This window comes from Sitodiplosis mosellana, unplaced genomic scaffold (assembly GCF_009176505.1).
Source record: "Sitodiplosis mosellana isolate CC-2019 unplaced genomic scaffold, AAFC_SMos_1.0 Smas_scaffold_11, whole genome shotgun sequence".
NCBI classification, from domain to species: domain Eukaryota; kingdom Metazoa; phylum Arthropoda; class Insecta; order Diptera; family Cecidomyiidae; genus Sitodiplosis; species Sitodiplosis mosellana.
The window spans coordinates 682,444-697,882 of record NW_022595253.1 but is presented as its reverse complement, the minus strand read 5'-3'; the positions used below and the strand labels follow the sequence as shown (position 1 = coordinate 697,882).

Genomic DNA, 15,439 nt, shown 5'->3' with positions numbered 1-15,439 from the left:
TTCATCGCTAAATAGAGAGAAGAACCCAATCTTTTTCAATATTGAATCATCAATTGGTTTGTCTTTTCATCTTTGAGTTTTGGTATACATTTCGAAAGTTGAAATCGGCACAAACAAAAGAACACCGACCACGATCGGCTAATACATAATAATTAATTAATTAATTTTCATCATTTGAATTGGTTAATAGACATTTATTTGATCTGAATTCTTAAATTCTATGTTATGATTAAATGTTTATCTGTTTAGCAATTTAAATTAGACCATTTTCATTCTCACAGAGAAATTCCATTTTCTTTTTTCATTTTATAAAAAAATCAAATTATACCGAAATAGTAGCTAATTAGTGTTTTCTTCTCTTCACTTGACGATTTTTTTTTTTATGTGGAAAACAAAAAACCATTTCATTAATATTTCCATTCGATAGGAACTTTTGTTTGCAAGAATTTTCTTTTTCGTTCTTCTGTTTAACTAGTAAAGAAAATCAAGTATGTGGCGGAAAACGGAGCAAAAATCAAATTTTCGCTTTTTTTTTTGTTATGGCATTTTAGCAATATAATATTCGCAGATATCAGCTAATGTCTATCATTTACATCATTTTTTCTTTCTTCGGTTGAATATTTCTTGTTGTTATTTTAACAAAAGAGAGGAAGAAATGTATCTAGACAAATAAAAATGCCCATGCAATGTAGGTCCTGTATCATTTTATCTTTTTCAGGAAAAAAACATCAATGGCGTGTCATCTCAAGTCAAGATGGAAAATAATTTGTATCTATGGTTAATTCGTCGTCTTCCTTAATATTTCAAGTCTTTTCGATGTTTTTTTTTTTTCAACATTCAAAGCAACACCTCACTCTTTAAAATACAAGTCTGATGATGAAGCACCATTTTTTCTAATCGCTTGCAAATTCATTCGAATCGAACGAATTGTCGCTTTGCGTAAATTCGTTTAATAGTATTTTATCTTACTCCAATTCTACAATTTCCACGGGCACGGCAACTGCAAACGTTGAGAAAGAGAAAGAAAAATGAAAACGGAATAAGTACTTTGACTGAAACAACTCGAAAAAAGACGATTTTTGTACTTACTCTGTGAGTTAGCCTTTTGTGAATTGACCTGTTGAGACGTTGGCTTAGTGATCCGTATGCCGGCCAAAGAATTTGTTGGTTTTGGCGAAACCCTCACTGTCGAATTCTATAATGATTCGATGAAAATTTTGAAAGAATGAGAATCTTTCTTCTTTCGGCTAAATAAACCCTTTTTTATGCAGAAAGGAAGACATATGGTATGTTAAACTCTTTCAACTTACCGTTGCAATCAAATTGCTGTTCAGCGGTTTTGGTTTCTTTGCCAGTATAACGGGAGTGGAATCGGTAGCCGGTCTCTTTCGTGCATCAATTGTGGTTAAGGTGGCATGGTTGCCAATGATTCGCGGTCGCATCAGAGACTGATTTTTATCTGTTGATTGAACTGGTTTCACCGGAGTGAGTACTCGATTGATTTGCATGCTCGAATTATTCGCCGCTTTGTTTCCCAATTGAGTAGCTTGTAATTGTGCTTTGGTTTGTGCAATTATCGGCTTGAAACCGGGTGCAGGTGATGTTCGTTGTACAACTCTTTTTGGTGATACGCTTTGATTGCTGTTCAATATGCGTGTGGTGCTTGGAACTGGTGACGCGGCATTTGGTGTTTTCGGCACCGAAACAACGGTTTTTACTGTATTCACATTGCGAGAACTTAGCACGTTTGGCTTTGCTAGCGGTGTCGGCGATTTGGTGATCGTTTGATTGACAGAAGCCATTTTCGATATGGCGATGGGTATCGGAGACGACGAATTTGGTTTCGAAAGTGGACTGAGCGTACGACCCTGCGTTGAGCCACTCGTTTTGGTTTGACTCACTTGCGGTGTGATGGTTACGCCACCGGTGAATTTGGTGGCTGAATTTGGAATTGGACTCAATGTAATACTGTTATTAACACCAGCAACGGGAACAACTTTTGATGCTGGCGATGTGATGCTTCGCGCTGTCACTGTTAGAGCTCTGTTTTTGTTAATCGCTGCCACTGCGTCATTCGTTGGATCACCGGTTTTTGTTACATTTAGCCCAGGCTTTCGAATGATCGCTGGCATTGGCTGTGATGTGTTCGACACTGAATTCTGTGACGGTTTTTCGTTTGCTGCAACGAGGGGAAAAACACAGCATTTTGTATGAAATTTTGAATTACCGAACAATATCCTCTTTGGAAAACCAAACGTAAGTTTTCCGTTCATGCTAGATGATGATCAAAAACAAAAATTCATCAAAATTACTCACCACTATTGGCTGGCATCAAAACAGCTGCTGAACTCGGTGTGCCCTTGCTTGTTGAAGCGTCTTGAGTTGGTTTTTGTGGCGGATACACAATTCCCATATTCGATGAAATTGGAGTCACAGTCGTTGCGCTTTTGTTATTTATTTTCTGTTTTGTGCTGTCAACACTTGAACTTACACCATTACTTACGGATGTTGTCGGTTTACTTTGCACTTTTTTGCTTCCGGTTGTGTCCGGTGAATCGCGTGATGCATTGCTGTTGATTGTTTTCACGGTTATCAGTGGTTCAATAACGGCTGCATTCTTTGTTGGATTCGATGCGGATTTCTCGATGGAAGATGATATATCTGGGCTCTTGCTGCTTGATTTACTCGCGTCGCTTTGATTGGAGCTACCCGGTGAAATTGCCGATTTGGTGATGACCGGCGTCGGAATGGGCAAATTGAACATATCTTTTGAATTCGCCATGATTGGATTGCGAGGAATTGTCAGTTCTTTTGTGAGCAATGGGTTACGTTTTGCATTGGGCCCTTGTTGCGCACTCGAACTGCTTGGCAACGCTGTCGTGCTACTAATCGGATTCGTGGATGCAGCCATATTTGACAAGTGTTGCTTCTGTAGATATGCTTGTAACGAATTGAAATCAGCAGCTGGCAAACCCAGTGGCGGTGTTTTCGATGACGATGCATTCGCTGCTACTGCGGCTGCTGCTGCTGCCGCTGCTGCTGTTGACGGTGGGTTGTTGGTGCCTAATGCGTTATATAGACTATTTAAGTATGACGAATAGCTATTCTTTGACGATGAAGACGATTGCGCGAGAGATGACAAAAGATTATTCGCGTAGTTGGTGGACGATGATGCAGTCGGTTGCATCCAATTTCGCGACGACGACGACGACGACGACGGCGACGAAGTCGAAAAGCTATTCATGTTTATGATCGGTGACGGACTCGACACGGACACTGGATGATTTGGCGATAACAAACTCGACGTACTCGGATTATAATTACTCATCGATGTGCCGGCAACATTCATAAGATTATTGTAAAATTGTGAATAATTGTCGAAACGCATCAAATCACTGGTATACGGATTATATGAGCCATACATATTGTACGGATAATTTAGACTCGACAAATTGTTGTAATTATTAAACAATGAATTCGCGTACGTTCCAAGTCCAGAATAATTTGGTAACATTCCGCCGAAATTATTATTATATGGACCCATATTCGTTTCATTCTTACGTTTAACATCCGCTTCGTACGCAGCCCATGCATCATTTTTCTCTTGTTCGCTCAACTCCTCTTCGCCCTTGTTCTCCAACAGCGAATCATGTTCGTGGTATTTGTACACCATTTCGGGGAATTTCATAAGCAAATGCGCGAGTAAATCATCTTTCGGTACATTTGGTGTGGGTCGCTCAAGCATATTTGGCTTTGTCAGACTAAAATGGGAAAGAAAATTCGTGAGTTGTTATCAAATTTTGTGAGAGATTGAACAAAAAATTGAAATGAAGTCAAATAAGACAATCTCGATTCAATGGATCACAAAAAAAATCACCTGTAAAGTTCCGTCAAATCGCTCAGATTATAGTGACGATCGATTTGTTGTTCATCGACGACCCGGCAGCTCATCGCTTGTTTGGTTACTGATCGTGAATAGACTTTCTCTTCCATGGTGCCCATCGAAAGAAGTCGATAGATGTAACAAATTTTCTTCTGTCCCAACCGGAATACACGGAAAATGTTTTGTTCTGTTGTAAAAAAAACGAATTAACACTCAATTAAATGACATTTAGCATGAATTTTCTTCAAACAAACACAAAATTCTGATAAGAAAGCATTGATCATGCACAAATTGATCGATCAAAATCTTACGATCATTTGATGGATTCCATGAGGTGTCAAGCAACACTACTCTATTAGCACCAATAAGATTGATTCCTTGACCGCCTGCTTTGGCCGATATCAAAAATGCCCTAGTTCGTCCATTTTTCGGATCATTGAAATTCGTGATCATGCTGTGACGGTGATTCTTTGCCGTTTTACCATCCAATCGATAGTAATCTTTGCCAAGTTCCCATGGACCACGGTACTTTTCGAGCCCTGGTTTGTTGCCACTTTTCTCTTGTTCATTAATTAAACGCATGAAAAATTCAACAACATCCAATACAGCCACGAATGCCGAGAAAATCAAACATTTCTCCTTGTTGCGTCGACATTGGTCGAGTATTTCGAACAGTACCTTCAGCTTATTACTCGGTAAAATGGTTTCAAGATCTTCTTTGCTGAGATGTGATCGCCACCAATCGCTAGTCACAGACATTTGACCCGTTTGACTGTCAAACACATCATCCGGCTGATCATCTTCACTGTCATTGCCAGCGGTTACGGTTGGCTTCACTTTGGTCTTGTTTTGAATTGCATTTAAGTATGCATTTTCTAATACTTTTGGATGAGTCCAAATCTGCGAAAAGGGATGAAATCACATTGGGTGATAAGATAATTTATTGATAATGATGAGTTTTAATGACAATGTGATCGAATTCTCATTAAATGCATTACTTTTCGCAAAACCGTGTAGTCTGGAATCAAATTTTTGCCTCTTTGCTCTTGATTTGGTCGATTTTCCAAGAAAAATTCATACAAATCCGTCTGAATAAGGAGAGTTGTGGTTAATCAATTTTGTCAATTAAATCAAAATTGTTTAAATACCTGTATTTTCGTCATCGGAATGAACAGAACGAACTCGTATTTCTCCGGCAGGAATGATTTCAACAAAGCTGCTTCTTTTCTCTACGAAAGAGAAAAAACGAAAAGAATAAATAATGAAATTCTTTATAAAGAAAAATCTTCAGAAAAAATATCAATAAAAATGATCCAACAGCTCACTTGAACAAATTTCGATAGTTTTTTGTGCAGCACATAAGAGCGTTGCTTCATGTATTTGATTTCGCTCTTCGATGAGTCTTTGTGCTGACCGTTTTTAATGGGGTTCACGTACAAATTGGCAAATTCTTTATCGGTTCCCAAAAACGATGGTTTGATAAAGTTCACCATCGAATAGTCTATGAAAATGCAAATAAAACATCATATGGTGCTTCCTTATTTGTGTGAACTTGTGATTGAAACTTACATTCTTTGAGATTGTTCTGAATGGGTGTGCCAGTGAGGACGATGCGTCTTCTTGTCTTTATCAGATTGACGGCTGTGCTTGTTGTGGACTTCTGGTTTTTGATCATATGACCCTCGTCACAAACGACTAGATCGGCTCCAGGATCCAGCAAGTACTGATGAACTCTCTTGCGCATTTCTTCTAACTCAGTGCTGGTGTACAACTGCTGGCTCTTCTTCGATTTATGGTAAAACACTAGCACTCGGAACGCTTCATAGCCCAACAGTAAGCAGCCAGCCTGTTTGTTTCCAGCCTTTCCGCATTGACTCCATTCTTTCAGCGTCTTAAGCTTTCCGTTGATGTCACTACATAACAGAAAAAGGTGATAATCTCATTCGAAAAATGTTCAATTTGAATCTAAAAAAAATTCGTTCATATCAACTTACGATGTTTCAGGGAAATGGAACAGCTTTAGCCTCCGAGTGTGTTTGATGTTACCAAGCCACCGTTCGATTTCCTCTTTCCAGTTCATGACGGTGCTCTTTGGGCAAATGACGAGTACTTTGTCGGTTTTCAATTGCGGATAGCATATGACGGTGTGCAGCAATGTAATGAGCTGTAGTGTCTTTCCAAGACCCATGCAATGGGCCAATATACATCCAGAACCCGGGTATTTTTCCAAATTGTCGACACTTCCATAGCAACAATCGTACATAAACTTGATACCTTCAACTTGATGTGCTTTCAAGTGCTTCGTAATTTCGGCATGAACAACGATTTTTTCATTTTTTTTCGTGTCGAAATCCAATACCACTGCATTTGGATCAATATCTTCTTGTGATTCGGCTTGTGTTTGTCGTTGAGATTCCATGTACTGTGATAGCCGTTCGTTTTTCTTATCCAATCTTTTTATGCGATCCGATTCTTCACGTTGAGCCAATTTTGTGTCGTCGGCCAATTGATCATGGCTCAGCAACTTTCGTTTGACTCGTTTCTCCTTTTCCTCGCCATCATCATCGTCGTTGTTGTTGCCATTTTTCTTCTCGACCGATGGAGGTTCCATTTCAAAATCATCCGAACTAACGCTGATGCATTCCGGCGAGTTTCGGGATGTGCTCTGCTTATTTTGGCTTGCTTGCAATCGCCTCGACAGTTGATTGTGTGTGTAGTCTTTTTTATTTGATTTGAACATGGTGGTGTCAAGGATGTCAGAATCCTTTTCACTTGAATCAGCATCACTTTTTCGTTTATCACTTGTTCGTTTTTTCTTCGACTCACTGCCGCTACCATCGTCCTCATCGCTTGGGATCACAATGTGTTTCTCCTTTTCAATGTTGCTAAACACATTTTTTCCGACCATTGACTTGGACTTTCTCGGTGCTTCCGAAACACTTCCCGACTCACTCTCGTCAAATTCGAATTCACTGGCATCCAATTCTTCATCGAATTGATCATTTTTTTCGGACGCATTTTTATTCGGTGATGATTCTTTGGTCTTTGCTTGCTTCTCTGAATCGGCCGACTTCTTTTTCTCCTTTGGCTTTTCCTCTTTCTTTGCTTCGTTCGGCGAATTTTCACCACTTTCTTTTGATTCATCGGCCAAGAATTTCGACACCAGTGACTGATTCGAGTTGGATGATCGATCAAAATCTGATTCAGAGTCAAAATCGCCTGCGAAGTGGGAATGAACAAAATTGATTAAAATTTTTATTCCAATCAGAATGTGTCTATCATCATTGATGGATTCATCATGTAAAATCTAAATCGCAAACATACCGTTAACTCTTCGATCCGAATCGGAGCCCAGTTCTGAATCACTTGTGAGCAAAAGTTGCTCTTTATATTGCTCGTTTTGTTCTTTCAAAAAATGCTCCTCCGTATATTCCTCGCCATCCGATTTCTCATCTTCACTGTCTCCACCCATTCTTTCGGTGTCTAGCGAATCGGCTAGAATTTTTTCCAATCCATCTTCTTTTGGTGCTTTTTTCTTCGGTTCCGGTTTTTTCGGCTCAACGATTCCATTCACCTTAGCAGCGGCATTTGTCGATGCGATTCGCTTGCTTGCAATCGATGAAAAATCGCAAAGTCTGAAAAAGTCAATGAAATTTTATGAATATTTGGAGATTGAAATCGATTGAATGCCTTATTTTTACATACTTTCGAATATCCTCATCTTCGTCTTCATCATCGTCAAGCAAATCGTCATTATTATCACTCGCCACACTCGATGAACGATCCGCATCGACTTCCATATTTGCTATTGCACTGTTTTCGGTTGGCTGCTCCGTGCCAACTTGGGATTGTTTATTTTGATCGATGATCTCTGTGCTTTCATCGCTGTCGGCATCCTTGTCGTCTGGGCCGTTGTTGCTTTCACTCGCATCTTTGCCGCTTCCTAATGTGTCGTTCAACTCAGTCTTGATACCGATTTCAAATCCATCAGCACCATCATCATCATCGTTGTCAAAACCGAGGAAATCGTTTTCCTTCCGAATCGATTCGTTGGCACTGTTGCTTGCATTTCCATTCATGAGATCGTCAATGTTTTGTGAAATGACAAATGGTTCATCTTTCACATTCATTGTGCCTTTGTCCGCCATATCCTCAGAGTGTGAACTCAGATCTGTCGTTGAATCCAAATGTCCCGCTTGGCTTTTCGGTAATTTTCGACGGCGTTTCAATTTGCGCAATTTTCTTCGTGACTTACTTTGATCACTGTCCACATCACTTGAATCACTCAACGATCGGCTCTTTGACTTTCGGTCTCGTGCCTTCTGAGCAGATGATTCGGATGCTTTGCTGGGATTGAGTTTTATTGCCATTTTTGTGAGCTCTTGAGCCATATCTTCAACGAGAAGTGCCAGATTTTCACGCAATTTCTCAATTGTTTGTGCGCGTTCAGCTTCGGATTGACTTTCAATGTCCGTTAATTTCGTTCGAATTGATGTGGCATCGATCGAAACTCGATTGGCAATGTCATCAACGGCTTTTAATTCGGATCGCAATTCAAGCACCCTATTACCTGGTGGGAAAAAATTGAAAGATTTTCTTTTAGACATTGTTCAATGTTCAACATCAACTTAAAAAAAAACTCATTGAATTGAAAAACAAAATGTCGACCATATTTCTCATTACCTTCACTCTCTTTGGCATCATCGGGGCTGCTTTGCGTGGAAAATTTGATGCCGCCATAATATTCCAATGGTTCGGAATGGCCTGGTGAAAATTCTGGACTGGTGTCGGTCGATTTATTTTCGGTGGCTTTTTTGGTCTGTGCATCATCGTTGAGTTGTGCTCTCAATTGTTTCGCCTTTTCTTCGATTTGTTCGAGTAAAGATAAACTTTGTGCACGTTCTTTGCTGCTGGTGAGTTGTTTCAAAATGCTATCCAAATCAGCGACATTGATTGAGGTTAGCTTTTCGTTGCTTGAATGCGTCGCCATCGTCGTTGTTGTTGTTGTTGTTGTTGTTGTTGTTGTTGTTGCGCCATTCGTTTCATTTTGAATATTAGTGCTTCCCTTTTCTACGTCACCATTCTGTTCTTTGGAGTGCTCTTTTTCACCGTTGGCAGCGTTGCTACTGTTCATTTCGCGTTGATTGTCCAATTCGGTATTCTCTTCGTTGCTTGCAATTATGCCGAGAAGGTGCTCTTGTGACAAATAATCATGATCTGACAGCACCGATGCAACGCACATCGACAAGTTTTGTGATTGACTTTGCGCCCAAGCCAATATGCGTTCGTGTTTGTCGCATTCAAATTCACCGTTGGCCCGATCATCGCTTGAGTGTGTTGTGTTCAAGCCGTTTGTACTAACACTTATGACTTTCGAACCGTTTGCACTAACACTCAAGCCATTCTGTTCGGTATTCGGTTCAATCATTTCGACATCCGATTCATCGCCCATGATGTTGATACTTTTGAGTTCAGCCATTAGATCGGCATTGTTTTTGTGTACTTGCACACTGTATTTCTTCGTGAGGGAAGTCGACTTAAACTCATTCATATCGAAAGAATCGGTACTGTTACTGTTGTTGTCACATTCATTTTTTCCTTTGATTTGTAAAGACTGTACGTTCCCTTTTGCAGCCGGACCGTTCACTTTTTTCCTGTTCATTTTTTTTATTGAGAACAATTCAGTTTGATTTTATTTCAAATGAACGGAGAATGAATCTCCGTTCAATTCGGTGCGAACAAATGTCCAACACAAATTGTTTGGATTTTTGTTCAATTTAAGCAGTAAATCTGAAAGAAAATTGAGGCAAATCCAATGTTAAAAATTGAGTGGCTATATCGATTGAACTCGACTAAAAGCTATAAACAACGAATGAAACTGCTGAAATTCACAATTTTTTCTTTTAACATTGACATGAGATATAAACAAATTCAAGTATTTCATAATGTGTCCAAACGATTCGCGCGCGCTCTTCCAAGCAAGACCCGAGAAATGTGTTAACGGTAAATAATCTGGTTAATTGTTTGTTTTGGTTTGTATTCGTCGTTTGGCTGTTGTTATCTCATTTGCGCACCACATACATACATACATAAATACATACACACACACACATATACATACATGCGCTAACACTTGCTCGTTGCTATTTGCAACGCATCGAACGACGCCGTCAAGCATTTCTTAGAAGCGAGATGTGGTGTTGAACAAACGAAGCAGTAGATCGACGCGTTGAATTGCGTAAGGTATACATTTGACATTTGAAACGACGATAAAAACCAACCAATTTCGGGGAATTTTGAATCATGTTTCTCACAAATATACACATCAAAGGTGCTACTAAATTTATCTCATGAAATATGCACAATTTCATCAAGCGTCGTATGGCACTTTGATCATATTAGAGAGCGAGAAAATATTGAGCAAACACAATTCAAGTGCCAAGTGAAAGCGAAAGATGCGCTCGAAGAACACACAAGAACATGAAGAAATATTTCCAAGTGCACACACGCTAATCGATGTGTTGGTGGCGTGACAATTCACAAACGTTGCATTTGTATTCCGCTTTGTCCTTCGCATCCATTTTGACCGTCTATTTTTCACTCACACTCACTCTCTGTCTCTCCCAGCAATATCGCACTGCACAAGAAAAGTGCAATAGCAGAAGCGGGCAAGCAGCAGCAGCATCTAAACACACGTACATACGGAATTGCCAGGAAATCTTTGACTGTGTGTTGTGCTGTAGCCAAAAAAAAAACGAACGAAATATATAACTCGAATCAACGCATCAGCGCACAAATCGTAAACTTGTAAAAGAAAAAGAGGAGGAAAAAAACTATAAAAAAGCGCTCTATCGAAGATGTGAGGCAAGCTATCGAAAAAGACGAAGATGGATGGGATTTTGTATTTTTTTTTTTCTCTATCGATGCGAAAATTTATTTTTTGCCGATGAATGGCTTTGCTTTGAATGCACTTGATTGAAACTTTTTTTTTCTGACAAACAAAGAACAACTTACATTGAATTTGATCAAGAGTTTGTGAATTTAAGCGGTAGCCGATCATTAAATTTCTTTCATAATTTTCTGCACACACAAACGATAGAATTCGAAATTTTTACGATTCGTGTTAGAAAAATGACACACTGCAATTAGAATCACCTCACAATAAATCACAGCACACGATTGTTAAATAAAAACACATCTTCTCTCCCGTTTGCCCTAACCTATTAATTTTCGTTCTCTCCCTCGTTCTGGTAATTTATATCGTTTTACTCACAAACTGAGCACTCACTTAACAAATTCACTTATTAATTATATCGATCTAGAAGTTACTGCTCAATCCTAGACACAAATTTGCTGCCACCATATTCTTAGCTATTCCGATTTTCAATTGTATGGGATTTTTATTTTTCACATTTCATTTTCTCTTGTCTCTTTACTTCATTTTCATTTTTTTTTTCACTCTATATCGGTCGTCTTGAGTCGTGTATGTCGTGATGTTTTTTTTTTCTTCTATCCAATTGGGTTTTTTCTTCGATTTTCTTACAAAAAAAAAAAAGAACTTCGGCTGCTGCTAATGTGTGCACTACTGACTCTGTTCCTCGCCTTAATGTCTTCGCACACAAATGTGTGAGGATTTTTGTAACCTTTAAACCAATCAGTTTTCGTCGTAAATGAATGAAGAAAAAAAACGATGTGTTTTGTTTGCTTGACTCAAACCGTGTGCCACACATATATGCATATAGACACGGCTTAAAGTGGTGTGCGTTTATCACAATGGCTGGCAAAATGTCAAGCTTCTCACGCATTCTGCTGCAGTGAAACGCATATTCAAAATGAAATTGTAAAAATTTCCAATAGATGGACGTAGTGGCTATGACCTGTATTTCAAAAGAACATTTAAATCAATCAATTGGTTCAACCTTTTTGGTTTTTGTGACCAGTTCATTCACAGCTATTTATTGAATTTATTTGTTTGTTTGCTACATTTGGGTTTTGTTCGGAATATGGACAAATCTAATTCGTTGTAAACAACCGGCTCTTCAGGACAGGGCAACAAACGATTTGATTGTGCTTCATTACTGTTACGTTCGAGTAGATGTGGTGCGAGCAATAAAAATAACTGCTCAGCCCAGGATGGTAAATGACAAGTGTGTGCAAAGCACAGCTCCCAATACGGTAGGCCCAAATGAGCGATGCACATGCGAAGATATTCGGTAAATGAGTCGGCCAAAAATTGCCACTTGTTCGATTGTGTCTCCAATAAGTAAATTTTCGGGCTGACTGATTCCAATGTTTCGTACACCAGACAAACCTATGCCATGAAAAAAGTTTAAATGAATTTTAAGCGCTCCATTTATGGAAAAACCAACGTAATTTGTCAGAATAATCCGAAATTGTTGTCTAATTCAGAAAACATCATCACTTCTCTCACCTTTGCCACATCCAGTATCGAGCTCAATTCAAATATTTTCGAGCGCAAATTGAGATTTGGCTGTTGACTCGTTTTGTCAACATTCCGATGGTCATTACTGCTGGGCGACTTTTTTGCATGCGGACTGCTGCTGCTGCTGTTCATGTGTATCAATTCGAGATAATCACGCAGCAACGTGATTTGCATCAAATGCGGAAAATTTATATAGCCCACACGGCGTACCACATTCGCTTTATGGGATAAAATGTTTAGAAACACAGTTCAGGTTTTTGTTGTCGTTTTTCTTTTCACTTTGAAAAATTGTACTTACGAGCATAGCTGTAGCACCAATGAAGCGTAAATCCATCAGTGGATAAATAGAAACGTTTCATGTCGTCGGGCAAGAAGACATTATGCCGTTGCTCGAATGTAGCCACTGCGGTACGTTCACAGGGCTGCTGTTTGTGCAATGTCACACTTGTAATTCTCGGGATATTATTCAAAAATTGAATCAAGTTCAGTGTCAAATTGTTATAAAACTCATCCTCCGGCGATGATGACTTTACGCTGGTCGGTCTTGATGCCATCATTTCACGTTGGCCTTGATATACTCACTATCGTACACACCATATAGACACATCACATATATATAAGTTTTCTAATGAATCAACAAAATGACGTTGCCATTGACTACAAATGCGATTTATGTTTTACCGAATTTCTAGGCAGATGGCAGACAAACAATCTCACCTTGGATATTGTTGACCGTTAATAAAAGTTTGTAATCAGCTTAGAACACATTGCGAACTCGTGGCCAATTGACGTCAACATGCCAATATGCAACATGCAATATAATTTTATTGTTCACGAAATTATCGCTCTAAATTGACCAAAAATTTCCTTTAAAAGAACAACGACCAACATTTGAAAATAGTATTCGTTCACTTTTACTTTCAACGTTCGGTCACTTGAGAAATTGTTCCTCTACTTTTGTCTTGCAAAATGTTCAAAGTAACTTTAATTGGAATTTCGCTTTTGTTGGTGCTGCAAAGTTCTGTGGCTGCACCGTGGCCTGAAAATGGAAACGAGAAGCAAAATCCAACCACAACTTTGCGACCAAGTGCAACAACCGTCAAACCGTTGCCAGTCACTTCGACGCAAAGAGTATTGACCACAACGAGAGTTGTTCCGACAACCGGAACTGGAAATTTCGGGCCAACAACAACAATCAGAGGGACCACGAATAGAGTAACAACGGCGAAACCAGCAATAACTACACCGAGTGGATCAAGGCCAACGACTCAAAGGCCAATTGCCACGACCAAATTGATTCCAACGACTGGCCGAAACACGGTGAATAGCGCAAAACCCATCGCAACTACAACGGCAAGAGGAACAACTGCAAGAAGAACAACTGCTAGAGGTACCACTGTTAGATTAACAACAATCAGAGCAACAACGCCCATGGCTGTACCGATAACAACGGCAAAACCTTCCACAAACCGTCCATCATCTTCTTCGCGTCCAAATCTAACAACCATCAAACCATTGCCAGCAACTTCAACACAAAAGGTAATGACCACAACGAGATCTGGAGCGACCACCAGGAAAATCGGAAATTCCGTGTCAACAACAACAATCAGAGGAACCACAAATAGAGTAACAACGGTTAAGGGAGCTCAGAATGCAGGTTCACACAGTACAACGGCGAAGCCAGCAATAAATACACCGATTGCATCGCGACCAACGACTCAACGGCCAATTGCCACGACCAAATTGATTCCAACGACTGGCCGAAACACGGTGAATAGCGCAAAACCCATCTCAACTACAACGGCAAGAGGAACAACAAACAGAGCAACAACGGCCAAAATTATAGTACCGATGACAACGGCGAAACCTTTTGCAAATAATCCACCACCTTCTTCGCGTCCAAGTTCAACAACCGTCAAACCATTGCCAACCACTTCGATGCAAAAAACAACGATCACAACAGCCAAGCCTACTGCATCAATGTTACCAATTTCGACCGCAAAGCCACATTTCTAAAATTTATCCACTTTGGACAAAATTCAAGCGTAAAATAACTTCAAACTGGAAACGAAGCCAAACATTTCGAATATAATCTTGCAATTGACCAATTTTCAGATGCTACAAATTACTAACTATAATTTCCGATGATAACGATAAATTTGGACTTTGGAATGGGAAAAATTAATTTTCAAAGAAAATTTCTGTGAATTTAATAAAATGTAAAACCAGCATGTAAAATGGCAAAGCAAATAAAATTTTATATCAAGTTAAAAGTGCAGAAAATTCGTTGTCATTTTTGTGGGTTCTGTTTGTGTCGAAGTCCAAAGTGAAAAACCGAAAAATTGAGACAAAGTGGGAGAGAGAGAGAGAGAGAAAGAGCGATGGAAGCGAAAAGAAAGACAAAGTTGAGTGTTAAAATTTGCCCTGATTTGTTTCCGCAGATTTTCCACATGCAGCCAATTTTTAAGTGTGGCAAGGGTGAAATCGGGTGTAATGTTATCACATTCTAACCGAAAATTGTCCTAAAGTCTCTTTTCTCTCTTTCGCTCTCGTTGTCTGTGAGCTGCTTTGCGGTATGCATTGGCTGTTGCACTCTCCATACACAGACAATGCCGTCGTTCAACGACACACCGAGATATATCAAGTGTAATAATTGTTTAATTTACAATGTGTTTCGTGCATTTTGGTTTCGATGCGACGAAGAACACGACATGATGCTCTAACATTGTCTACAATGCATATTAAATTCGAAAATAGTTTCACTTTGGTTCTTGGGGTTCAAGCACACACACACACACACACACACACGATTCTCAATGCAGAAAGTGAATTTTCGAAGAGAATTTTGCCATAAAATCGCCATTAATTGGTTCGACTGTAAATGCATCGGGGGGAAATTGATAGAATGTGTATATGTGGTGGATCTGAGGATTGAGATTGAGGCTCAATTTAATCTGCGTGCAGAAAGAGGTTTTCGAGAAACAAAAGCTGTTGTTATTCATTATCGTCGCCAAGCATTTGGCATGCACACACGAGTAAAATTCTGGAATTTCGTACCATCGACATGGACACACACACACAACATATATATGCAATGCATAAATGTGGAGATT

General features: G+C 39.4%; 3 protein-coding genes across 25 annotated transcripts; 1 reads left to right on the top strand and 2 right to left on the bottom strand.

Annotated features, from left to right (window-relative positions):
- Positions 1-173: 173 nt before the first annotated feature.
- Positions 174-11,629, bottom strand: LOC129567392 (transcriptional regulator ATRX-like). 23 transcript variants are annotated; one of them, XM_055444244.1, is made up of 17 exons: positions 10,898-11,587; positions 10,495-10,620; positions 8,567-9,537; positions 7,589-8,453; positions 7,208-7,518; positions 5,878-7,102; positions 5,453-5,796; positions 5,209-5,384; positions 5,032-5,112; positions 4,882-4,971; positions 4,195-4,783; positions 3,878-4,070; positions 3,562-3,761; positions 2,317-3,063; positions 1,311-2,179; positions 1,090-1,195; positions 174-1,000 (listed from the first exon to the last, which is right to left on the bottom strand). In XM_055444244.1, the coding sequence occupies exons 2-17, from the start codon at positions 10,566-10,568 to the stop codon at positions 966-968; spliced, it is 6,876 nt and encodes a 2,291-aa protein (XP_055300219.1). In that variant the 5' UTR covers positions 10,569-10,620; positions 10,898-11,587; the 3' UTR covers positions 174-965. The 23 variants fall into 23 exon arrangements, with proteins under 23 accessions (XP_055300219.1, XP_055300217.1, XP_055300212.1 ...); XM_055444242.1 differs by lacking the exon at positions 10,495-10,620 and having other exon boundaries at positions 8,567-9,673; positions 10,898-11,629; XM_055444237.1 differs by having other exon boundaries at positions 2,317-3,761; positions 10,489-10,620; positions 10,898-11,607.
- A 205-nt stretch (positions 11,630-11,834) lies between these two features.
- Positions 11,835-12,880, bottom strand: LOC129567556 (tubulin polyglutamylase complex subunit 2). Its single transcript, XM_055444608.1, has 3 exons — positions 12,625-12,880; positions 12,315-12,544; positions 11,835-12,194 (listed from the first exon to the last, which is right to left on the bottom strand). Exons 1-3 carry the CDS (start codon positions 12,878-12,880, stop codon positions 11,835-11,837), a joined length of 846 nt encoding a protein of 281 aa, XP_055300583.1.
- Positions 12,881-13,243: 363 nt separating this feature from the next.
- On the top strand, positions 13,244-14,567 carry LOC129567394 (salivary glue protein Sgs-3-like). The gene has a single exon (XM_055444253.1). The coding sequence runs from the start codon at positions 13,296-13,298 to the stop codon at positions 14,340-14,342; it is 1,047 nt and encodes a 348-aa protein (XP_055300228.1). The 5' UTR covers positions 13,244-13,295; the 3' UTR covers positions 14,343-14,567.
- The last annotated feature ends 872 nt before the right edge of the window (positions 14,568-15,439 follow it).